Raw genomic sequence first — 27,147 nt, 5'->3', positions numbered from 1 at the left:
TTTCTATTGGAAATTTAACTGCTGATTTACTGTAATAGCATCTCTCTCTTTTTTTTTTTTTTTACAAATCTAATAATGTCAACTTGTAATATTACATGAAAGGACTATGTAGAAATCTTATAAATTTCTTTAATCGAGCATGGAAATCATATCAGGAGTGAAACAGTCTTTGGTTGAACAGACACACCTAGTTTTGAAAATAGATTTTACACTCTGCATGCATTACAAAGCGCAAACCACGGCTTCATTACAATTCAAATTTTATAACAACTGACTTGTTACAAGCAATCAAATAAGCATCAATAATTATTCTAGAGAAGTTTTATTTTCAGAACGGTGTTTGCTGGTTAAATGATTAACAGTGAAATACAGACTTTTTGGAAAGATTGTAGAAATACATTTCAACCGAAAAACAACTCTTTTATAACAAGTCAATATATATACAAGGCAAACTGCAACAGGTGACGCCAAATTACACTCTGTCAACATCACAGACACGTGCAATCACGGTAAATAAAAAAGTGGGGGTCAGGAGACAGCTTATTCACAGAAACAAAAGAATTCTCTCCCAGAATATTTAGAGAAAGATTACTAGAAATAAAGGGTTTTTTTTTTGTTTTGTTTTGTTTTGTTTTGTTTTCTGTTATAAACATCAGTGGAGAATCACTACATACAGATATGGATAGCCGTGTACACCGCTAGCTTACTCGAACTGTTTATGTCAGAAACTGGGAGCTACCCTCCCCTAAGGGTCCCACATAACACCTCTACAGCAGGTTTGTCGAATTCTTCTTAATTTGTATTCAAGATTAAATTGAATATATTTTGAAGTCTTTTAAAGAAATCTTCTTTCTCTTCTACCAATGCACACATTACTGGTTAAAGAAAACAAATGTGGTCTTTTCTGCTCGGTTTCAGCACACAGATCAGTTTTCATTTCATTAGGAACCCACAAGAGAGAGCATAAGTGCCTTATTTAAACTAAGCCTTCAATTTTGTTGATAGTAAACTTTTTACTCTGAGAGAATTGTAGATTCTGAGATCGCTACTGGTAATTGTAGATTCACATGCAGTTGTAAGAAATAATACAGAGATCATTTACCCATTTTTCTCCAGTGGGGACATCTTACAAAACTATGTAATGTCATAGCCAGGATTTTGACACTTATCCGGCCAAGACAGGGAACATTTCCATCCCAGTAACCATCCCTTTTATAGACACACCCACCTCTCCCCTTCTCTCCCCTCCTCTCTGGAGACCCCTCATCTGTCCCTCCATTTCTAGAATTTTGCATTTCAAGGTGTTATATAAATGGAATTGTACAGTACGGAACCTTCGGGGGTGGGCTTTTCCACTCAGCTTAATTATCTGAAGATTCATCCAAGTTGTTGCTTGTATCAGAAACTGTTTTTCTTGCTGAGTAGTATTCCACGGCGTGGCTGTTTCACAATCTGTCTCACCAGCCACCTGTCAGAGGACATCTGGTTGTGGACAGATTTTGAATATCATGAATAAAGCTGCTGTGAACATTCAGGCATTAGTTTTTGTGGGAACATGAGTTTTTCTCTCTCTGGGATAAGTGCCCAGGAGAACAAGTGCTGAGCGGCCTGGCAGCTGCTTGTCTAGTTTTATGAGAAACTGCCAGATGGGTCTCCAGAGTGGTTGCACCATTTTACTTTCTCACCAGCGACAGTGGGTCCTGCTGCTCTGCCTCCTTGATGACACTTGGTGTTGTTACTATATTTTAGCAATTTTAGTCGGTGCCTCATCGGGGTTTTAATTTGCGGCTCCCTAGTGACTAATGATGTTGAGGGTCTGTTCGTGTGCTAATCTGCCATTGGTGCAGACTCTTCTGAGAAACTTTTGCTCACGTTCTCCACATTCTAATTGGATTTTTTTTAACTGTTTTGTTTTAAGAGTTCTCCGTATATAGTAGTATAGACAGAAGTGCTTTGTTGAACATGCTGTTTGCAGGTACTTCTCACACTATATACCCTGTCTTTTCATTCTCTTCACATGGTCTTTTGCAGAACAAAAGTTTACAATTTTGATCAAGTCCGATTTATCAAACTTTCCTTTTACGGATTTTATGCTTTTGCCATCAAGTCTAAGAACTCTTTGCTTAGCCCTTGGTCCCAAAGATTTTCTTTCTTTTCTTTTTTTGAAGTCTTGTGGTTTGACAGTTTATGTTTAGGGTTCGATCTGCTTTGAGTTAATTTTTGTATAAGACATGAGATTTAAGTTGAGGCTCTTTTTATTTGATACCTGATTGCTCCAGCATTTTCATTGAAAAGACTATCCTCCCTCCACTGAATTTTTAAAGGGACTTTTGTCCCTTTAAAAAAATCAATTGAGCAAATTTATATGGGTCTGTTTCTAGATTTTCCATTCTGTTCCATTGGTCTATGTGTCTGTGCCTCCACCGACATCACGCTGTCTAGATTACTGTAGCCACATAATAAATCTTTATACTGAGTAGAGTGATTTCTCTTACTTAGTCTTCTTTTACAAGATTGTTTTAGCTATTTCAAGGCTTGTGCCTTGGAACTTTTAGAATAAGCTTGACTATGTCTACAAAAAACTTGCTGGGATTTCTGATAGAAACTGCATTAAACCTATAGCTCAATCTGGGAAGAACTGCCATTTTTACTATTTTGCGTCCTCTCATTCATGAACATGGTATGTCTCTCCATTTATTTAGGGCTTTGATCTCTTTCATTAACATCTTTTAATTTTCAGCATATATATACTTTACATATTTTGTTAAAATTATACCTAAGTATTTTTTTCCTTTGCAGTGATTATAAATGGTATTGTTTTTGTTTTTAATTTTGGTTTCCATTTTGTTCATTGTTAATATATAGAAATGTGATTAAACTGTGTGTGCTGATCTTGTATCCTCAGACCTTGCTGAACTCACTAGTTCTAGGAGTTTTTTTTTTTAATAGATTATTTGGAATTTTCTATGTAGGCAATCACGTCACCTGTTACCAAGGATACTTTTATTACTTTCTTTCCAATCATATGCATTTTATTTTTTTTCTTGCCTTATTGCCTTGTCCAGGATTTCCAGTACAGCCTTTTACATTTTAATCAATGTAAATTTCTAGAGATTTGCTGAAACTAACTGGCCTGAGTGGGACCCATCATTCTCAAACAGATGCCTTTTCAATACTCTGTATCAATCATATCATCCAACCTGTTCAGATTGCATTCCCTGTAATTTGGAGAAATTATTGATAACATTCATCTGGGGTTACAAATGGCACCCACACTGCAAAACTCCTTGAAGCAGCAGAGTGAGCTCTAATGAGCTAAGTGGAACCTGATTGCAAAAGCAAAGCTAGCATTAGGGACATTATCCTTCAGATGGGACCTGAAGACAGAGACGCTCAAAGAATCAAGATCTGAGGTTGGCTAATGGAGCATGTGGCTTCCTTCCAGTTTTCCCCTCTTACCTCTAAATGGGGGTAGCAATCATTTTAAACTCTGAAAATATGAAAGATCTTCAAAGTTACCTTGTTCTCACATATTAGAAATTGCTAGTGTTAGGAACTCTTCTGAGATTTGACTTTTGATAAATAAAGAATTCTGTGCATCTTACTATGCTTTTAGGACCAGACCCTTAAAAATATTTTGACAACTCAAAGTCTCTTCATATCTTAATTTTTTAAACAAAAGTATAATCATTAATAACATGATTAGTTATTTTTTAAATGTACATTTCCTATATATAGTGTTGTGTTTTTATGTTATGCAACATACCTGACCCACTGAAGAGGGTTTAGAGCCATTGTAAAGAGGCAGAAAACTGAGTAATGCTAGATCCTTTGTTTCAACATAAGAGGTCTGGGATGTGTACACGTAGGTCCTTGTAGGCCTCAGATGCGTACATGGTACAATGTAGTTTCTTGCAAACACCTGGAGCTCCTGCGTATAATTTGTAGAGAATTTAAAATCTGTAGTAAGAATGAAATTTCAGAGAATTTTTTTTTTTTTTGTAAACAGCAGTGGCCAATCCTCGGTTCCTCAGTGGTTGCAATGAGCTTAGAACCAGGACGCGGCATTTGGCACAAGAAGCAACAAAGATACTCTCACAATACAAAGCAGTCACATCGTACGTACAGGCATACTGTTTTGTTTTTTTTTAAAGAATGGAACAGCAACTGTCTCAGTGGGTCACTTTGACAATGATTCCAGGTGAGTCTGGACTGAACACCTGTAGACAGACTATGTGAAATACCCATGTGAACTGGGCATTTGCAAATGACCACTTCGATCTCCAGTCTAGCACAGGGGACACTGGTGACTTGCTCTCGCTCTGCTGTGAACCCTTTGACAAAGAGACAGCAGTCAATTCCTGTCTGGCAGCATCACTTAAAAGGCTCTCGTTTGATGCAAGCATCAAGGACTGCCTTCGTGCTCCATCAGGCCTTTCTTGGAACCGCTTTGAAATATTCCTCCCTGGAAATGTCGGTTGCTCCTCCGTACCATTTCTGAAGCCAGATGTGTTCTATCTTCATCTTCATAAAGAACCATTCGTACTGACGAGGCCACTTCCTCATAACTGGGTGTCTGCAGAAATAAAGAGATCACAGTAAAGCTGTTCTTATCAGAGGGTGCACCCTCCAGAGCACAGGGCCAGACTCTGTGTATCCTTGGCCGGGTCAGAGCGCCCTCCAGACTCCAGGCCTTGGCTGGGCTGAGACCTGCTCAGACCAGCCAGAGGCAGAAGCCTGGGAGCCAGGGTCGGGATCTGGGACAGCCTCAGGAGGGCGGGAAACTGTCGCCTCCACAGAGTGGCAAACAGTTCAAGTCTTGAACCCGGCAACTTGGTTTGAGCCCTAGTTGGGCTGATTGCTCCCCGAGCCTGGTCTCCTTACAGGTTGTGTGGGATGAGAGGGCTGCGGCTCAGATCCTAGGGCTGCGTGGGGAGCAAACATTAGGCACAGAAAGCAGGTCATTGTTACCACGAAGCCAAAAACAAAAGGGCTTTCAGCATCTCTGTAGGGAATGTTGAAAGAAGTGTGAGCCCAGGAAACACGCGTGTTCACGGGACGATTTCCATCCTTGCAGAGGCTGAGAACGGCTGGGCCAAGCTGAGAGCCAGCCCGAGTGGACAGGGCACGTCACGAACATTCCACCTTCTGTTTCGGACTTGGCCTTAAACACGTGCGTTATCCTTGAGGGCAGGGGCTGTGGCTGACTTTTTTTTAAACCTCAAAAAAATAAAAATTTGATTTACATCTAACAAAATTGAAAGGCCAAGTGCAATCTGGGAAAGACATGTGCAACAATGCAGATGCAATGACAGGTTGATGACCTTCAAAAAAATTTTTTTGGTTTAATTGTAAATTTACAGAGAAGTTGAAAGTACAGGGTAAAGAATGATTATTTTTTTCCTAAACCATCTGAAAGTAAGTTGCTGATCGGAGGCCTCAGCAGTCCAAATACTCATGCAGCCGAGAGAGTAACCTGACTGTGGTTACTGTAAGAAGGTAAGTTTTGTATTTATAACTGCAACAAATTTTTGGCACCTGCAAAAGGGGTGGGAGGTGCAGCAAACCTTAATCTCTGAGGCCCTGCCTTGGGGTCCAGGGTGGTGAGTGGAAGCTGGAAGGACCTTGAGAAGACTGACCATGAGGGTTTAAAAGAAGGTCAAGACGGTGGGGAGGAAGGTTCAGCTCAGTGGTAGAGCGCGTGCTTAGCATGCACAAGGTCCTGGCTTCAAACCCCGGTACCTCCACCAAAAATAATAAATCAATCTAATCACTCCCCACGAAAAAGTAAAATAAATAAATAAAAGGTCAAGATAAGGTGGGTGGATGTAGGTGGTAAGGCGACCCCAGGCTACCTAGTGGTGGAAACTTTGGCAACACTGTTGCCTGCAGTGACTTGGGAAATAGGCAATGAATTTAAGGAACCCAAGCGCCTCCTGAGATTTTGGCCTCGTCTCACTACCCATCCTAACATGTGAGAGGAGAGACCGGAACTAGAGAGTGAAGCTGAGATGGAAAACGCAGCCCACACGTGCACAGACACAGCCGTCTGTGTCTGTCTCTCTCTCTGTTACTGGAAACCACGCATCTCTGCTGATGAATCCAGCCTCAGTCCAACTCCAGAGTCACTGAGTCCTCCCGTGTGCGTTGGAAACTCTCTTCCACAGCGGTGAGACACCAGGCTTCCTCTCCCTATGTGGATTTAGCACTGCTTACTTGTTTGATGGTCCCCCGTGGGTACAACGCCCCTCTCCGTGGGGCTGCTGATGGCCTGTCTGAGTCACCACCTGCTTTCCTGTTGCGCTTCCACCAACTTGAATAAGGGCTCATCTACCGTTTCCGTTGCCCGCACCCCTGTGTGCATGCCCGCCACACCCTGCCCCAGCTCTGACCTTCCCCCCAGGTCTCCCCCTGCACGGGCCCCCTCTTCACCCACGGAGACAGACGCCAGCACCCCTGAGGGGCCACCCTTCTCACCTTTTGCAAACTCTGCTCTCCTCCCGCTCACCCACACTAGGCTGCCCCCGCACTCGTTTTGACCCCAACAGCAGTGCTCCTTAAACTTTAGCCTGCATGCTATTTCCTGCGATGTGTCTAACCCCTAGAGAACCTGATTCGGGAAGTGGGTTGGGGTGGAAAGCTGCACCCTAAGTGACTTGGATGTAAGGGGCGAGGGGCCCGCACAGAGAAACACTGTTGTCACTTCTGGCAGCGAGTTTTGCTTAGGGTGGACATTTGGAAAGATCTGGTGTGATGACCAGACTCCAAAACCTGTTACTTTCATTTCTAGGTGGGACATTGTAAAATGCTGGAAGTATGCAGGGAATCGTGTCTGGAACCCCTCAGTGCGGGGCACTCTCCGAAGACGGGGACAGCCACCGCAAGGCCACTTGCCTGGCATCTACTGCCACCTTGGGCAACCAGGACCTACAGCTCAGGCCACTACTGTCATCACCTTTGACGTGTCAGTGGCACAGCTCTGACCCCTGCTTTTTATTATTGCATGTTTATGGGCAAAACAATCTTTTTTTTTAAAAAACACCTTTATTGTGGCCTGGTTCCTGTACAGTAAACGACACATACTTCAGATGTACAATGTGATGAATTTTGATAGATGTAGACACCCGGGAAACCACCACCACCACAGTCAGGACAGCTAACATTTCCATCACTCCCCCAGATGTGCTGGTTTTGAATTCTCAGTGTATCCCTTCCCACCCCGTTTACCCTCTGGTAACCATAACCAATCTTAAAGCACACACCAACCTTGAAAACATGGCTTGCTTGGCAAACTCTACTTCTTCTGGAGACACTGCGATCATCTGGCCAGTGAGCGTCAACCGGGCACAGCGGGGGTCTTCCGGGTCGACGATATTTTTTCTACATTTGAAGAACATTTTTTTAGATATTAAAACAATGGTAGGACATTGGCTGGAAATACTAAGGATTTTATTAAAAATAGAAAATAGAGTTCACATTGCTGGTTCTATCCTTCAGACTTCTACATTTTCTGTCATTACTTTAAAATGCCTTGGCACAGGCAGTGTGACAGGTGTGTCTGTGTAGGCTGGACGTCCAGTCTGCATCCCTGGGGTGGTAGATAACATCGGAGGTACCCCAGTGAAGAATGCCCAGGCCAGGGCTAGGCTCTGCAAGACTGCCACCAGGAGCCACTGTCCACAGTCGTGTTGCTACTCTGCACAACTCCAAGGGGCGTCACTCACTTAAGATATGATGAATGCTGCCCCTGGAGTAATGCAGTGCATCTGCCTAGATCCAGAGGTGGCCAAGGTAAAGGCGTTCAGACATCACCATCAGAACAAGGTGAGCTAAGTGCCCATCAACAGATGAACGGGTAAAGAAGATACGATATACATATATACACAATGGAATATTACTCAGCCATAAAAATTAATGAAAATTTGCCATTTGTGGCAATGTGGATGGATTTGTAGGGCATCATGCTAAGTGAAATAAGCCAGATGGAGAAAGACAAATACTGCACGATCTCACTTATCTGTGATAATCTAGAAAACCCCAAAGCAACAACAACAAAAAATGAACTCACGGATACAGAGAACAGATCAGGTTGCCAGAGGTGAGGGTGGAGTGGGCGAAATGTGTGAAGGGGGTCAAAAGGAACTAACTTCCAGTTATAAAACAAACAAGTCCTGGGCATGTCATGAACACCATGGTGACTACAGTTAATAATACTGTGTTGCATATTTGAAAGTTGCTAAGAGAGTAGACCTTGAAAGTTCTCATCACAAGAAAAAAAAGTTCTGCAACTACGTGTGGTGCTGGATGTTAATCAGACTTACTGCAGTGATCATTCACAATGTACACAAATATTGAATCAGTATGTTGTGCACCTGAAACGAATATGACGTTACACATGTCAATTATATCCCAATTAAAAAAAGAGAAACTAGATGGCCTGTAACATGCTGAAATTTTACTATCTGTCCTTTACAGTAAAAATATGCCAACTTCTGGTTTAGACCATGGGGCTGGAAGAGGGGTGCGGTTCCTCTGGCCCTCTGGCATCCTTCTGTGAGGGTTAAATGCATGAAGTAACATAACGTGATTAGGGTAGCGCCTGGCATGCAGTAAGCCCTCGCCCACACAGTGATGCTTTTGCTACTGAGTTGTCATCAGGGGCCTGAAAGGGTGGAGTGATTGGAGAGTTCTGGGATTCTGTGGTTTAACTGGTGGTGGTGTTGATCATGAAATATCAAGAAGACTGTTCTGCACGGAAGTGTGTGCCCCTCAAATTGAAACACTGAAGCACTTACCCCCAATGTGAGTGTATTTGGAGATAAGGACCTTAAAGAAGTGATTAACGTTCATTTATTAATTAAGGTTAATGAGGTCATAAGAGTGGTATCCTAGTCCAGTAGGACTGGGGTCCTCAGGAGGAGAGAGACACCAGAGAGGGGCACACAGGAAGGCCATGTGAGGACCCAGCGAGAAAGCATCCATCTGGGACCAAGGAGGGAGGCCTCCTGAGAAACCAGCTGTGCCAACACCTCAGTCTTGGATGTCCAGCCTCCAAAGCTGTGAGAAAACAAATTCTGTTGTTTTGGCCACCCAGTCTGGGGTATTTTACAGCGCCTGAGCTAACACAAAGATGGTAAGGACTGAACGGTGATTCTTTGAGCATCAGATGGTCAGCATCAAAAGCCTCTTCCTCTTCCTCTCTTGCTGAACTTGTTGCAGAGCTGGGTGGAAGGGATCAGATCAGGAGGGTAGTGTGTAATGTATAACCTGGGTGGGGGTTAACTTACAACATCTTGAAAATATCCTTTTTCAGGCTTAAATGGAGACTGGCCATGCTTGCGGCAAATTCTCTGCCTGTATCAGGAGCCCCAGCATCTAAGGAGCCCAGAAGAATATGGGAAAGACATGCTCCATCTGGTTCCTGGAAGTGTCAGTTTTACTGTCCTAATAATATGATGCCCACCAGCATCACGGCAAAGCTGGCCCCGTTGTCAGCAGACCTTGACGGCTTCTGGGTGGGCTGTGCAAATCGCCACCCATCTACCTACCCAGCTACCTATTCAATTGTTTAGTTTCATAATTTGGTTACTGCTTGAGAGAATGATGTAATTTCTTTTTTCTTTTTGAAATCAGGTGTCATTGTGGAACATTTACATATCTTCTCATGTTTTAAGGCACTTGACTATTTAATTCTCATAACACCCATGTGATGTAGGTCACATGCCACTACCTCCTATTGGGCGGTGAAGGGGGTAACTCTGCAGACCTGAGTTGTCCAAACCCCACATGTTTCAAAGAAAGGTGTGTCTTCAGGAGGACTGGCCCGTGACTGGCCCCTGGAATTTATCTCTAAGCCATGGAAACTTCCTGCTTTATTAGAGTGTTTTTGTATGCCTGAGGCCCTGGGCCACGCTGGATCAGTTTGCTCTCTTCGGACCTGAGCCTGAGTAGCTAAGATCGGTCATGCGGACATTGCAGTTCCATGCGACTCCAGTAGAAACCTGGATACCAAGGCTCGGGTGAGCTTCTCTGCTTGCCAGTACTTTGCACCTGTCATCATCACACGTTGTTGCTGGGAGAATTAAGTGTGCCCCACTTTGAGTCCACTGGGAGGAGGGAACTCCTGGAAGCTTGGGTCTGGTTTTTCTCGGACTTCGCCCCACGTGCCTTTTGCCCTCGATGGCCTCCGTATCTGTCCTCTCACTGGAATAAACCACAAGTTCTTGAGTCCAGGGAGTCCTTCCAGAGAATCACTGAGCCTGAGGGTGGTCTTGGGACCCCTGGCACAGCTGGCCAAGCAGACTCTGAGAATGCTCTTTTCACAGATGCTGTGTATCGCAAATTGCTGCTCTGAGGCATGACTCACTGGAACTCTTTCTCACCCATCATAACATTAAACTCTTGAGAAAGGTATGTTTGTTAAGGAACTTGTTTTCACCTGCTTAGAATTTTCTTTCTTACACATCCTGTTGAGTCATAACAAGAGAAAGAGTGGACATGCCCACATATTCAGGCAAACTGTCTCATGTGAGAACACCGTGTACCACTTGAAAGTGTTATAATCTGCCGTGGTTTTGACACTGCAAAAATGTAGCTGCTGAATTGTGAATTTTTCTAAGATGAAAGAATGACGGGAAGCAATCTCCGTAGTAACTATTAAAACTAAATCTACATTGAATTTTATTTTTAAAAAACCTGAGATGGATAGGAGAAAATAAGTAAAAATATTAAATAGGAACTAAATTTATATCTACTGGATGAGACTGTCATTAGCTGTACCCAATTTACTTGTTCACGATAAAACTTTTTTTCCCACAAAATTGCTCCATCATGAAAGCAATCAAATTAGGATTCATAAGTAAGTCATGATAGAAGAACACATTGCATTTAAGTAGGGAGCATTTTGCTTCTCCACTGGTGATGACTACATAGACTAGAAAGGGGATTACATATTTAAATAGGTAAATAGAAAACTTTCCATTTACACAGTGGGCAACCCAGCCAAACACAGCGTAACTTCCCTCCCACCGGTGGTAGGCAGGACAACGGCCCCCTCCAAAGATGTCCACGTGCTAATCTCTGGAATCTGTGACTATGGTACCTTTCATGGCCAAGGGGAATTAAGGTTGCTGATCAGCTGTCCTGGATTATCCAGCTGGGCCCAGTTCAATCGCAAGGGTCCTTAAAGGTGGAAAAGGGAGGTAAAAGAGAGTGTTGGACCAATGTGATGGGAGAAAGGCTCACCAGGACCTATGTGGCTTTGAGTATGGGAGGGGGGTCTGAGCCCAGGGGTGCAGACAGCCTCTAGAAGGTAGAAAAGGACAGAGAATGGATTTCCCCTCATCTAGTATCTACTTTAAAAAACATGGAGGGGTGGGTATAGCTCAGAGGTAGAGTGCATGCTTAGCATGCACGAGGTCCTGGGTTCAATCCCCAGCACCTCCATTAAAATTTTTTAAAAATATATATTATAAATAAGTACAATCATGACTCTCCTAAAATACCATAGAGAGCCTTAGCATACATTAGAATAAATTATGATATTTCTATCTATACTTGCAAATGCATTGAGACAAACTTACGGTGAGCAAAGGGGAAAGGAGGGGGAGGGATAAATTAGATTGGGATGAACAGACACAGACTACTACCATATATAAAAGAAATAAACAACAAGGTTCTACTGTGTAGCACAGGGAACGATATTCAATAACTTGTAGTAACTTATAAAGAGAAAGAATATGAAAAGGACTATATGTATAACTGAATCGCTATGCTATACACCAGAAAATAACACAACACTGTAAATCAACTACACTTCAAAAAAAAAGTTAAAAAAATGAGAACCCATTAAAATACGATTACTACGATGCTTCTGAGGGCGGCAGTGCGGACTGGCCACTGTCAGTTTCCGCCTCCTTTCCCCGCCTCCTGCACAGGGGAGACGGCTGTTAGCGACAACGGCCACCATTCACCAGCACAGACCGTGGCCGGGAGCTTCACACACCGAGACGTCTCACCCCCGCAGCACGGGGGAGGACTGGTACTCCCATTCGTGGGTCAAGAAAACTGAGGCTTAGACAAACAAGCCGCTCGGGCCAGGCGGATATGAACCGGTGGGCGTAGGAGTCAAACTGATGAACATCAGGTCAGAAGGTCTTTCCTCTAATGTCGCAGTTTCCAAGTTTAAAGTGCGTTAAGAATTCCAGGGTTGTTCCTTGAAATGCAGGTTCTGAGCCCCCATCTTCAGAGGGCCCAGGGGTCTGCATCGTACAAGCAAACCTGGTGTCTCTCCTGGTCTCAAGCTGCTCCCCAAGCATGGCTTGTTTACACAGTGGCCCACCAGAGCATTGCCGAATCAAACCTGACCATGTGCCCAGATCAGAGGTTCCAGAATCAAACCCCAGTTGTGTTCCTGGACCAGAGGGCTCCAGACTTGAACCTGGCTGTGTTCCCTGGCCCAGACTTAGTAGGTACACTGATGCTGTGGGACCACAGGGTTGCTCTGGGGGCCCCTGGGCTCCTCATCCCACCATCTGATGATCTTCTGGGGCAGGGGCTGGGGTGCCCTGGCAGCTCCCCTACCCCACCTCCCCCAGCAGTGCTGGCCTCTTGACCAGATGCTGCCCTGAAACCACTTCCACATCCCCTCCAAGCTCCCTCTGCCATCTGCCGGCTGCCCGAGACCCTGACCTGGGCAGCAGGGTACAAGCTCCAGCCACCTGAGCATCTTAGATCCGCCATGCCCTCCGGCCTGCCACTACCCGCCTCCACCTGGATGGTGTGTGTCAGAAACAGGACAGCAACTCCCGGCAGAGGCACGCAAGGCCCACAGAAGCCAGAGGGGTGGGGCTGCGCCCGGGAAGAGTCGCCTGCAGGGACCACGCGGTGGAGGGAGTGGATGTTATGAGACTCAATACGGTATTAGCCATTTTTCTGCCTTATAGTTCTCAGGCCCTCGGTTTCCTAATCTGGAAAATGGAAGGTGAGAGTGATGGTAAGGGCCCTGCGAGGCCATAAGTTCTTCTAAGCACACTGGGGTCTTGTCCCATTTTACAGGGCAAGCTTTGCTGCTTCACAAATCACATCTGCCTGCAGCCCAGTTGGCCTCAAGGGGAAAAAGGCAGAAAGGAAGTGAGTGAACCAGGATCAGCAAGACCCCCCTTGCGAGCAAACGCCCGCTGTCCTGGCAGCCTGGGGGGCCGAGCGGGCTCCTCAGAGGGAGGGGTCTGGGACTGGACGGTCCCAGCGGCTGAGAGCCAGCCACTCTTCATGAGTAAAAAGAAAGAAAGAATTGTGAAAATGAATATATGTATGTATATGCATGACTGGGACATTGTGCTATACACCAGAAATTGACACATTGTAACTGACTGTACTTCAAAAAAAAAAAAGTTAAAAAAGAAAGAAAGAAAGTCAGACAGAAAATGAGACGCATCCTGGGAAGCAAACAGGTAATGACTGGCAGTGGAAGATTTGAACACAGCCTTCAGGTGGGAAGAGAGTGGTAGAGAAAGGAAGGAACTTTCAGGAGGTTACTATCTTACATTTTAAGGCCAAGTCAGGTTGCGTTGGAGGAGACTGACATGATGGAAAGGTGGATGGATAGACAGATGGGAAGTAAAGATGCTGAGAGGTGGAAATCACAGCTATAATGTGGAATTTGACTCCTCCCCCCTGTTATGGAGGGACATGGTTTTAACAAAGAGTGGGGGGTCGTTATACACATGGTCATATGTTAGATCTCACTGTCTAGATCCGAATGGCTGGAGACAGTAAGCAGGGAGGAGCCTGTGTCTTTAAATCTTACCTGGCATTAGTAAGTGCTCAATAAATAACACTTGAAAGAAAAAAATTTCTTATCCTTAACGCAACATTTAGTGTGTCCCTTTGTTCACAGTGTGCTTAATTCAATCAATGTTAAATCGAATTTATTCAGCTCCCACCTTGACTTTACACTATTAAAGTATCAGATTTCCCTCTCGAATCCCTTTGTAAGCCAATTAATTAAAATCTTTGTCCTTGGTCAGACATTTTCTTACCATTTCTATACACTAGGTAATTTAGGTACACTTCTGTATTATCTCAGGGAAGTTACTCCAATTGGGTGTTTTACTCATGGGGAAGGCCCAGCTTACAGAAGCAAAAGAACATTAACCAAGTATATGAGCAATAGGAATGCCATACTGAATTCTTAGTTTTTCTGTCTCTCCCAGCGACAAGAGAAGAGAAAATTAGATTAAAATGCATTAGGAAAATATTTGCAAATTATATGCCAGGGTTCATATCGAGAACACATAAAGATTCCTATCCAGAATATATAAAGAACTCTTACAACTTAATATAAAGAGACAAATAACCCAATTTAAAAATAGGTAAAGGCTTTGAATAGACAGCTCTCAAAAGAAGATACACAAATAGCAGATGAACACCTGAAAGGAGGCTCAACATCATTCATCATCAGGGAAATGCATATCAAAACCAGGATGAGACACCACTTCGCACCCGTTAGGATGGCTATCACAAAAAAGGCAGACAATAGCAAGTGTTGGTGAGGATCTGGAGGAACTGGACCCCTCCTGCATTACTAATGGGAATATAAAATGGTGCAGCCACTGAAGAAAACAGTTCCTCAAAAAGTTAAACATATAATTGCCATATGATCCAGCAATTCCATTCCTATGTATATACCAAAGAGAACTGAAAGCACGAATCCAAGGAAAAACTTACACACAAATATTCACAGCAGCATTATAATAGCCAAAACACAGAAAGAAATTTCCATCAACTGATGAGTGGATAAATAAAACACAGTATATTCATACAACAGGATAGTATTTCACTATAGAAAAAGGAATAAAGTATTAAAACATGTTACAACATGATGGACCCTAAGAAACATTGTGCTAAGTAAAAGAAACCAGTCACAAAAGGCATATGTTGTACGATTCCATTTATACGAAATGTCCAGAACAGGCAAATCCATAGAGACAGAAGATAAACTGGAGATTGCCAAGGGCTAGGGGTGTTGTAACACAACCCTTACCTCTCTCTTAACAACTCTAAAAGCTTTCTGGTGGGTATATGTTTATGGAAGTTACAAAATCATCATTAATTCATGTCATTTCAGTTCAGACTAGAATCGTGTCTAACAGATGAGTAGAACATTTGTGAACTGGCTGGGGAGAAGCAGACAGGAGATGCAGAAAGAGGAGCTGGAATAATCAGTGGAGTCATGACATGGATCCCCTGGGAATCACAAGGACAAAACTTCACGGAGCAGAAAACAAAATGAGGGCGAGAGAAGGGGCTGCAGGTTACTTGGCGAGCTGGCCAGAAAAATGAGTAGAAGATGTGAGTGAGTACTCGAACACCTGCTCGCTAAGCTTTCTCTCTGCAGAGTTCTCTGACTCTTCCCAGACAGCTCTTTTAAAAGCTACTTGGGTTAATGTTAGCTTTCGGATTACAGGAATGTGTGGGCAAAGGAGAAGAGGTAACATGAGTCTGGACAAAGGGCAATTCATTTAGAAGATTTATATGTTGCCTTCAAGGGGAATGAACAAAATTCAGTGAAGAGAAATTGAATTCAGCTTCTTTATCTGATTAGGGCTGGACCCTGTACTTTGCAATGCACGTCACATCCCTGGTGGGCAGACTGCAGACAGAGATACATCTTGGCTATTAGCAAGCAAGCTGCTGCAAGCACAGGCTTATTCTGGTGTGCACTTGATGGAGTCCATCTAGGGAACGATGACAAGAGTGTCCTCTGTACGCAGTCCTAGGGGAGCAAATTCCAGAGTAACGCTGGCTGAGGTTTTTATCTACCATTCAACAGCATCTTTTCTTCTGACAAGAACAGTTAAAGAGATGGAGATGGGGAGGCGAATGGATAAGGGGCCTTTAGATTTCTGGAATCTCTTTTTATTTTCCACACAGAAGAAATGTTTTAACTCAGTGAATACTAATTTGCTTGTTTGTGCTAAGTGTTTAGCCGGTACTCACGGTACATAAAGGCAAACCAACCCCCACCACCAACACCCTCCTCTTACTTATCCTGTTTCCCCAAAGCAATTTCTCCTCCTGTCAACCTGCCTGTAAAATGTGGGGGGCTGCCCATAGGACAGGGCAGGAATCTAAGTTCAAGCACATTGCCCCAAACTCTACGTGAGCAACACCTTTTGATGTGTGGTTTTCCAGCGCTGAATTGCCTTTGTAATAGGCACCCCTGATAGGTCATCATTCTGCAAGGCTTCCATCATCTATCTTACATGCCCCACGGGGCTTCAATTCATCCATGGTCTGGCACCACCCCTCCTTCAGAAACTAGATACCTTTGCAAACTAGAATCTTAGCATCTCCTCTGGTGCCAAACCGCCACGGCCTGGTCAATTACAGCTCTGAACCAGAGCGCTATCCATTGTGTGGGCAGGGACGCCTTTGGCCTGGGACAATGAAAGGGGCTGGGTCCCATGGCCACGTCCACAACCACCTTTCATTAAAAGCCTTTTGGGGAGAAGGAAAAAAGTGTTTCAGACACTTCCTTGATAATCAGCTTTATCTAGAAACCTAGCATTTGTCCAAACTATCAAATGAAAATTTTTTTTTAATTTTTGGGGGTTTTTTTTGGGGGGGAGGAGGTAATTAGGTTTGTTTATTTATTTATTTATTTATTTATTTAAATGGAGGTTCTGGGGATTGAACCCAGGACCTCATGCATGCTAAGCATATGCTCTACCACTGAGCTATACCCTCCCCCTGAAATGTTTTTCTTCATTTCAGGAGAAACTTCTGGGTTCCATTTATTTCCGGATCTTCAAAATGAAAGATGATCCTTTACTAGCAGAATGTGGTTTGCTCTGGTCCCAAGGGCTTGCTCTGTCTTGGCTTGCTAAGAAGATGCAAAACCTAGCCCCACAGCCTTCGGGCCTGCGTGCTCTGTAAGGAAAGATGTTTTAATGGAAGAGAAATGTCTCAGGTGGGCTTTCTTTGCCAAACAATTTGTATTGACTTTTCATCCAACTGGGTCTCTGGTCTGAGCAGAAATTCGCTGAGTCCCAGAAGCAACTGTACCAGGGGATGTGTCCAAGGGAGAGGAATGAAGAAAGGAGGGGCTGCCGATTGCGGGTGAATCTTGCAGACTGGAGTCTTATTCTCAACTTGTCGTCTTAACCTGAGCTAGGAAACAGATTCACAGCCCTAACCCATGTAATTAATTAAATGAAGAGATCACCGCGCCAAGGACTAAACAGAATAATTGAATAAAACAAACTTTAAACAAGCTTACAATCTTTAGGCAAGACAAGTTGGTACGTTCTGGTTTGGATGGATGCAATGTTTGATGAGGTGGAAAAGCCACTTCCCTTCCTAGGTTTCTCAGACTGTAATCCTGACTTCATTTCACAAAGGCCATGAGTCCTCCTAGGGGCTAAACCACAGTTCTCGGCAGGTCTTCCCTGGAAACCCAGGAAACGCACCTCAGACCCACTGCGTATCTTGTTATCCTAAAGCAGGGTCAGAACCACCCTGGAACTCCTTTGAACTGTGAACCTATGTCCCCTAAGTGCTGGAGGAGGGGCAAGGCTGTCCGGGCCATTATGATTACGTCCCCCTCACCCTGTCTCCGTGCAACCGGAAGTCACTCTACAACCCTTAACTTGCGGGATTTTGGACGTCACATTTCTGTAGCAATCAAGACGCTGTTCCCACCTGTTCTGTCTTCATCACTCTCGGAGCATCCTGCCTCCAACAAGCCATGGAGACAAAGGCCCTCAGGTGTCTTCCCCTTCCCTCTCCAGCACAAAGCCAGATGCTGACTAGGGAAGACACTTCCTCCTATTCCAGAAACTCTTCTTGGTTACTTTGTCCCATGGAAACCTCCAATCTAGTCCTTTTTTTCAGTCCTGAAAGTCACTTTCTACTTACTATCCTGTCTGATTCATTTTCCAAATTTTCTCCTCCGGGAAGAAGGGCAGGGTAACAGCAAGCGATTCAGTATGCCCGGAGTTGGGAGTCAAGACAATTGTGCCCCCAAAACAGACACAGATCAATGGAAATGGAAGAGAGAGCCCAGAAATAAACCCACAGACCTATGATCAATTAATCTGTGACAAAGAAGGCAAGAATATACAATGGAGAAAAGACAGTCTCTTCAGCAAGTGGTGTTAGGAAAGCTGGACAGCTGCATGTAGATCAGTGAAGCTGGAACACTCCCTCACACCACACACAAAAATAAACTCAAAAGGGTTTAAAGACCTAAATATAAGACATGACACCTTAAAACTCCTAGAAGAGAACACAGGCAAAACATTCCTGGACATAAATCACAGCAGTATTTTCTTAGATCAGTCTCTCCCAAGGCAAAAGAAATAAAAGCAAAAATAAACAAATGGGACCTAATCAAACTTAAAAGCTTTTTCACAGCAAAGGAAACCATTAACAAAACAAAAAGACAACCTATGGATGAGGAGAAAATATGTGTGAATGATGATGCAGCTTACAAGGGGTTGATATCCAAAATATACAAACAGCTCATACAACTCAGTATCAAAAAAACAAACAACTCAATCAAAAAATGGGCAAAAGACCTGAATAGTCATTTTTCCAAAGATAACATACAGATGGCCAATAGGCACATGAAAAGATTCTTAACACTGCTAACTACTAGAGAGATGCAAATCAAAATTACGATGAGGTATCACCTCACACGGGTTAGAATGGCATCATCAAAAAGTCTATAAATAATAAATGCTGGAAAGGGTGTGAGGAAAAAGGAGCCCTCCTACACTGTTGAGGGGGCTGTAAGTTGGTGCAACCATCATGGAAAACAGTATGGATGCTCCTTACAAAACTAAAAATAGTTACCATGTGATCTAGCAATCCCACTCCTAGGCCTATATTCGGAAAAATGAGAACTCTAATTCGAAAAGACACATCTACCCCAAGTTCTAGCAGCACTATTTACAATAGTCAAAACGTGGAAGCAACCTAAGTGTCCATCAACAGACGACTGGATACAGAAGAGGTGGTGTATACACAACAGAATATTACTCAGCCGTAAAAGAGAATGACATATTGCTGTTTGCAGCAACATGGATGGACCTAGAGATGATCATACTAAGTGAAGTAAGTCAGACAAATATGATATGATATCACTTTTATGTGAAATCTAAAAAGTTATACAAATGGATTTATTTATAAAACAGAAACAGACCCACAGACATAGAAAACTTAGGGTTACCAAAGGGGAAAGGGGGTGGGGAAGGATAAATTAGGAGTTTGGGATTAACAGATACACGCTACTATATATAAAACAGATAAACAACGAGGATTGACTATACAACACAGGGAACTATATTCAGTATCTTACAATAACCTAGAATGGAAAAGAATCTGAAAAAAATATGTATAACTGAATCACTTTGCTGTACACCTGACACATTATTGTAAATCGACCACATCGATTAAAAAAAATAAAAGTGTAATAAACAAAACAAAACAAAACAAAATGTGCCCAATTAAATGTAGTAACTTTATTGTGACATTCTCGGGGAAGTTCAGGGACCAGATGATCAGAGTGATGAAATGCTCTGAGAAAATTCCATAACTAGATGAGATGCACTATCCCGGGCTGAATTTCATAGATGCATTAAAAAAGCTCTGTAAGCTCCCCACATACCCATAAAATATGAAGAAATATTTGTTCCTTTCATTACTCTTAAGATACTGGCCTCTCCCAGCTTCAGTTAAAAGCAATGACATCTGCTGGGTATTTTCTCCATCATTAAACTTCCTGAGCTTTTGGATACTCAACGTCCTCCACCCTTTTCAGTCTAGATATAACTTTATCTTTCTTACACAGGCCAGTTAGTGGACCTTAGTATCATTTTTGGGGAGGCATGATATGTGTAGACATACATGTGGGGTGACTGAAAGCACTTATCTATGGAATGGAATACTATTCAGCCACGAGAAAGCAGGAAATCCTGCCATTTGTGACAACATGGATGGACAGAGAAAGACAAACAGTGTATGATCTCACTTACATGTGGAATCTAAAAGAGCCTGACTCACAGACACAGAGATTACACAGTGGTTACCAGGGCCTGGAGGTTGAGGAATTGCAGTTAGAAGGTGAGTAAGTCCTGGAGAGCGAAAGCTCCCCATAGTGATTACAGTCAACAACACTGTGTTATAAACTTCAAAGCTGCTAAGAGACTAGACCTTACATGTTCTCACCACCAAAAAGAAATGATAATTATGGGATGCGATAGAGGTGTTAGCTAAGACGGCAGAGGTAACCAGACTGCAGTACACACACGCAGCACAGCAACACATGGCACAATGCGAACGCCAATCATACCTCAATCTAAAAAAAAAAAGCTTTAGCTGAACACACACATCAGCTTTGATCACAACAAGCTTTCAGGTTAAAGCCCTCAACTTAATAAAACTAGGGTGTAAATAAAATAGTAAGTCAATCAGGAAAGGATCAGGCGCTGTTATCTATTCTGCAGGAGAAGCAGGTGCCCTCCACATGGGCCTCCTAGGTCATATTCAGGGTTTTGTTACTTTTCCTAAAGAGGGTGGTTAAGCAGGGCAATCCCAGGATTTTACCTGGGTTTTGAAAGATTACTTCAGCTGTTGGATTGGGGGTGAATTCAAGGAGACAGGGCTTGAAGTGGGGAGACCAGTTGGGGGCAACTGTAGCATGCGTTCTTAGAATAGATAACAGTTGCATATGTAAACACACACACACACACCCCCCTATCTAATGTACCCATCTGCTTATTAAACACGTACACATTATATAGCCAATTGTGTTGTCCACCAAAGTGCAGAGGGCCAGTCCAGCCTCCCCTCGCACTGGAATCAGACTTACATTTCTCTCGCTCCTGTTTGTGGGCCGGTGTCCTTCCCAAGCTGTGCCCCGTGGATGGAGGCAGAGCTCCCCAGCCTGCTCCGGTCTAGACTCGGCAGGAACCAGGGCTGACCCAGATGAATGCAGAGGCAGGCCTCGGCTGAGACGCCCGGCGGGAGGGCGGTACAGGAAACGGAGGGGAAGGCCCCCTCTCCTCCTCTCAGAGCGTCAGCGGCCATGTGGCTTCCTCTCTGTCCGACCCTGGTTTATGGTTCATGCTCTGCGGGCTCCTCAGCCCCAGCACGGCCCTCCAGTCCCCCAGGGGCCCTGGACGCACACCCAAAAAGGCCTGCTCCTGCCCCTGTCTTCCCGCTTACGGAAAATCCACCTCCTCCCCAGCTGCCCGGACCGGCAGGGGGACGCGAGCGCGCACAACGCAGCAAACCGTGGTAGAAACGCGGCGGCCAGTGTGCAACAGGCAGACACCTGCTTCACGGAGTGGAGGCAAGGCTCACGCTTTCTGAAGAAATGGGCATCTTCCTCAATCCCCCAGCTCTGGGGGAAATGCTCCGGAGCGCCTGACCGTAGGGACAGCGGAGTCAGCCTCCCTCGCGGACCTCCGCTGCCCAGGGACCCAGCTGCGTTATCCCGCATGCGCAGTCCCCACGTGTCGTTATATACGCGTGAGGCGCGCTGCGCAAGCGCAGAGGGCAGCCCGGAGGTCCGAGCCGGAGAGGTGCCGGCTTTGCTAGCCTTGGTATATGAGGCGGAGGGGACTTTCCCCCGCGGCTGCCACTGAAGCCCGTGTAGTCCTTCCCGCCATAAAGGCGTGTCAGAGACCCCCACGGCTCTGCGAGTGTTCGTCCTTCAGTCTGCCCGAATCTGGGTGCACCGGCCAGGTCTTGAGCGCTTGCAATACAGTGACAATGAGCCCTGGGCTCACGGACCGTCTCTCCGGGCCGGGATCGGGCGGGAGGGACGGCTTGCTGCTGCCTGGCCAGGCTGCCCCTTGAGCTTCAGGCAGGGGCTTGTCCGAGAAGCTCTCTGCCGCGGACATTTCCACCTGATGCCTCATTATGCTCCGGTGGCCAGAGGAGCATTGTTCATGCAGGACTCAGTGGTTTGCCCGTCTCTGATTTAAGTCTCTGGGGTCAACCATCCCAAGATTCTGGAGGCAAAACCTATAAGGTCAGGCTGAACTTGGAATGTGAGCCCCACCCAGATGGATGCAGGTCCTGGGACGTGGACCGTGGGGTGATAACAAGCCTCACTGCCTGGTAACCTTTGCTTTGAGGTGTGATGCTTACTAAGGCTAAATTAATTTTGTAGATATTTACCTACGTTACATTTTAATGTTTCAGAAGCTGACAGTGCGAGAGGGTGGAGTTTACCACGAGGGTCTAGACTTAGGGGTACCAGTGGGTGGCGGCTTGCCCCCGTCCTCCAGGCCCAAGCCACAAGCGTCTGACATACTGATGCCCTCGACCCTGGGGGGGATTGGGCGGGGTCTGGGTGGCTACGTCCAGCCACAGGCTGCCTCATCCCGGTACCCCATCGTGCTCCAGAGTCTGGCCTTTCTCTGCTTAGCCTGCAGTGAAGAGGATCCACACACGTGTTCCCAGGCTGTGCAGACAAGCATGCCTACCTCTAACGGAGCTGAGGTTCCCCGGGGGAGGACCTCTTTGAGCCAGATTCTCAGGACCCTCAGCTTTCCGCACCTGCTGACGTCTGCCTTGGACCTTCCAGTGGACAATTCCCTCCACATCCGCATGCTCTGGTGGCTTTGTTCTCTGCTTTGTACTCTGTGCCTGCCTCCAGGAGCAGGTGTGCCCTGGGGTCTGAGGTCATCCTGCTCTGCACAATGGTTGCTTTTAGGATGCCTGAATTAGGAACAGCTCAGATGTTTAGAAAGGTCCCTGGGAATATATTTCTAGTAACAGCAAGCTTGAGTGGCCAAGAGCAGGGAGAACATTCCATGAAAAACGAGGCATTCCTTTCCCAGCTTCTCTGCCTCTAGCCCGATGGTTCTCTCACTGTCAGCTCCCAAGCCAGGGAGAGCGACGGGGTCTCCTCCAGGCTGCATTTTATGGCGTATTGTTGCTTTGATTATTACCACCTCCTTGCCTCCAAGAACTATGCATTTGTTTGCTTAATAAGTTTTCTGGGCTTTGCATAAAGAATAATAACACTTCGGAGCTGGGATGAATCTTATCTGAGTTCCTAAAGTGTCACTACATTACAAGTGAGGCAACTGAGGCCCCGAGGGTGAAGGAACTCACTCGAGGTCACCCGCTGTATTTGCTGCTCCTGGGGCGAGGGTGGGGGTGGGGGCCCCTCATGAGCGATCATCGCAGCCCAGAAGCTCGATGCAGACATCACCCCAGCAGGACCGGATCTCAAGCTCTACATTTTGAATTCAGACAAAGGTGATGGGTCGGTGTTCCATTTTTGCTGAACTGTCATTTCTTGTAGAGAGTTTTTGAGAAAGTGTATTAAAGGATTCCTGGTCTTTATGGCACACACCTCACTGGAGCGGATAGAAATTAATTTGAAAAATAATAAATAGACTCAATGCCGAATGTGACTTGGGGACAAATGACCTCCCCTCCCCCAGTCCCACCTTTGCTGTAACAAGAGCTTCCACCTGCCCACTGCTGCTGTGCAAGACACTCTGCAAGTATGTCCAACCCTTCCCCTAACTCTATGAGGTAGAAATTGCTATTTCCATTTTAAGAAGAGGAAACTGAGGCTCCCAAAGGTTCCATGGCTTGCCCCAAATCACACAGCTGGGACAGTGGTAGAATTCTATCTGTCTGATTCCATGGCTACACTCTTTCCACTTGATGATACATTTCCACAGCACAGACTGCCAGTGCATCTTGAATATACTTATACTAGATTTTTAGCTGCTTGAGACGATCTGTGTTTTAAACTGAGATCAGCTTCATACTTAAGCTACATACCTTTTACAGGTGTGTCTTAGGAGCATAAGGTATAACTGTGAAAACCTGTTTGGAAGCTGTGTGAGATCAATGCCATCATCTGAGTACATCTGTCGTTTAAATAATTTTTCTTAAAGCCCAAAAGGACCTTCAGAACTACCTAGTCCACCACTTAATTTCATAGATGAGGAAAGCAAAGTGGAGAACCCAGTGACTTGGCCACAGTCTCAGAGCTGGTGAGACCCAGAGCTGGGCCCAGAACCTGCCCCCAGCCACGTGGTGAAGACATCACTGCACCCCAGGGCTCAGTTAAAGCCATCGCCTCTCTGCTTGGTGCAGAGGACCCGTATGGGGGAGGCCAAACCCTCGTCTACCTGCAGAACTCTCCTTCTGATTCCGGCAGCAGGAGCGAGGCCATGGGGTTCTTCATCAGATCGGCCACCACGGGGTCCTTGGGTGTCACATAGAAGAAGGGGATTCCAGTGCTGTTGTCCAAGGGGCCATCACTGATGGGCAGACAGCTCCCAAACGGCAGTCCTGGGATCTAACAAACACCAGAAAGGCCTTTCAGTGCAGGGTTGTGGATTGACTTGAGCTGGGAGCTTATTAGTCTGTGTCTCTGACCAGGAAACAGAATATTGGGAATGCAAAGGCAGTGTGCAATCACTGTGGTTTTGACAGGTCATAAATTAAGGCAAAGTGATTTCTAATATACCCACTTCACCCAGTGATGCTCCAGATCTTCTACAGAAGAGCTCAGCAGTGGCTTTCTGTAGAGGAAGGATGGTTAGCGGATTATTCTTAAAGCTGCAGGTACATAATACTTTATTAAATTGAAAGTTACTTGGGGGAGAGCCAGTGATACTTACAGAGGGGTGGAGGGGCACTAAATCCTTTCCCACAAGCTGCCCCTGGAAGCCCCACTGCCTTCACCACCTCCCCGTAATTTTTGGCATCTTTGGAGATAGAATTTAAGTCTTAACCCAATATCTTACCTGGTCTCTGGACTCCAGGAACTTTCTGTTATTATTTCCTTTAGGGCCACACCATTTTCTTATTTATTAGTCACATTTTAAAAGTTATAATCAATAATACTTCATCATATAATTCAGCAACTTATGGGAAATTGGTTTCTTACCCTTTTAGACTCAAGGGAGACCCAGAAACATGCTAAACCAATTTTTTGCTCATGATTATCCAACAGAGTGGGTGAAATTCTCAGCACATACACAAAAATTTCTTTGTTTTTTTCCAAGCCCTACTGGGTCAAGCATCCTGTCTTCACGACCGTTGCCCTTTACAGGAGTGTTCCTCATCATTACTTAGCTCAGAACTCACGGGGCTGCCTTTGCCTTTGAAGTGCTGCATGACAACTGTGTGTGGACAACTGTGACGAGGGATGGCTTTAATCTTTAAAGAAAACCCGGTGTTAAGAAGTCCTCCAAAATGGTAATAGAAGTTCACTCTTGGATCCTGTTCTTCAGTTGGTCGTAAACTGGGGAGAGTCACGCTTTGCACACATGCCAGGCACGTGGTAAATGTCCTCTGGATTTACTGAACTTGGATTAAGTGTCAATATTGGAAAAGGGAACTACTAGCAAAGCCAAGAAAAGGGATGTTGAAAGCCAAAATGACTTGGATAAATTGGCACTAGACTTAATTGCTTGACGCGATCTGTGTTTTAAACCAAGATCAGCATCATATTTAAGCTCGTACCTTCTACGGGTGTGACTTTGGAGCACAACTGTGAAAAGCCATTTGGAAGCTGTGTAAGAGGTTAAAATCATTGCCATTATCTGATTAAAGTTGTCATTTAAATAATTTTTTTAAAGCCAAAAAGGACCTTCAAAACTACCTAGTCTACCACTTAATTTCATAAATGAAGAAAGCAAAGTGGAGAACTCAGTGACTTGGCCATGGTCTCAGAGCTGGTGAAACCCAAGAGCTGGGCCCAGAAACTGACCCCACCCCCAGCCCACCCCCCACCGCTGCACCAACGACCTACACATTCCATAAAACAGTAATTTCTTTTTTGACATGAAGTAAATAGGAGTTCAAATTACTGCCCTGTAACAGAAACTTCGCATCTATCTTGACAGCCCTAAAAGCTTTCTGGAGGGTGTACACTTATGGATGTTACAGCCTCATCCTGTACCCATGTCATTTCGGCTTAAGCTGGAATCATGTCTAACGGGTGAGTGAGACATCTGTGAACTGAAAGATAAAAGGTGCAATGATGACAGCGCTGTCACTCCAACATTTACACACCGCGGCCTCCTTTCCAGAACAATTCTCGAATTCCATTTTTTAAAATGTAAATTTCCACCAAAGCCCCGGTAATGTCTTTGGCCCAGTCCCGGCTGGGGTTCAGGGTCAGTAGGTGACGGGGCAATTCGGGTCTGTGGGCGGGGAGGGGCTGTACGCGCTGCTTAGTGAGGCCAAAGGCGGCTCTGCCTTCTCCAGTCCAGGTCTCTGGTCAGGCGCTGGTTATCTGCACGCCTCTTTGGCCATCTCAAGATTGCGCTTCTCAAGACTGCACTTCGGTCCCCATCCTCCGGGCAGGAAGCCTGGTTGTTGCCACTCCCCACCCCCGACCGCCACCTTTGCCAGGCTAACCGAAGCACAATATGGTTCCATTATGCACTGGGTGTCCACGGCGGATCCAGCCCCTGGAGCATGTCTGCCAGACCTGGATCCGAGTGCTGGAGTGGCCCGAGCCACTCCTTGTCCCCTGGCTGTGCCAGGCCACTACAGGGCACGCACCTGCACGCCGTTCCAGGCCGGGTGGCTTACCTTCTCGTGGGCGGACAGGGTGGCCAGACAGCCCCAGGCGCTGGCGTGGGCCAGGAAACGGGCGGTGCCTGGGCGCAGCCTCGCTCCGCTCTCGCGCGGGTAGGAGAACATCCCAGGCGGCGCGGGGGGCGGCCTGGCGCGGGCGGCGCCCGCCGGGGGCGGCAGGTGCGGGTCCTCCTTGTGCGCGGAGGCCGGGAAGCTCCGTTGCCAGATGCTGCCCGAGTCTTCCAGCAGCGCGGGCAGCGCGTCCTCGGTGGAGGCGCTGTCCAGCTCCTCGTCCACCTCGTTGGTGACAGCCCAGGACACCGAGCTCACGATCACGTAGCCCGCGGCCGGAGATAGCAGGGCGCCGCAGCACAGCAGCCAGGAGAGGCGGGGCCCGGGCCGCCGGCCGCCGGGCCCGGACATCTTGCGGAGCGCGCTCGGCCCGGAGACCCAACCCCCGGCAGCGCCCCCCGGCGGCGGACCCGGAGAGGAGCCGCTTCCCCCGCCGCAGGTGCGCGGGTGCGGCCTGGCCCCCGGGCGCCCTCCCCGCCGCGCCCGCGTGGAGAGGTGGGG

General features: G+C 45.8%; 1 protein-coding gene across 1 annotated transcript; it reads right to left on the bottom strand.

Annotated features, from left to right (window-relative positions):
* Nucleotides 1–113: 113 nt before the first annotated feature.
* Nucleotides 114–26,997, bottom strand: CREG2 (cellular repressor of E1A stimulated genes 2). The gene is made up of 4 exons (XM_010959075.3): nt 26,590–26,997; nt 24,171–24,340; nt 7,267–7,380; nt 114–4,576 (listed from the first exon to the last, which is right to left on the bottom strand). The coding sequence occupies exons 1-4, from the start codon at nt 26,995–26,997 to the stop codon at nt 4,429–4,431; spliced, it is 840 nt and encodes a 279-aa protein (XP_010957377.1). The 3' UTR covers nt 114–4,428.
* Nucleotides 26,998–27,147: the final 150 nt, after the last annotated feature.

The sequence above is a fragment of the Camelus bactrianus genome, chromosome 28, assembly GCF_048773025.1.
Source record: "Camelus bactrianus isolate YW-2024 breed Bactrian camel chromosome 28, ASM4877302v1, whole genome shotgun sequence".
Lineage (NCBI taxonomy): Eukaryota > Metazoa > Chordata > Mammalia > Artiodactyla > Camelidae > Camelus > Camelus bactrianus.
Note: the sequence above shows the minus strand (reverse complement) of the source record. Positions and strands in the feature narration are given on the sequence as shown.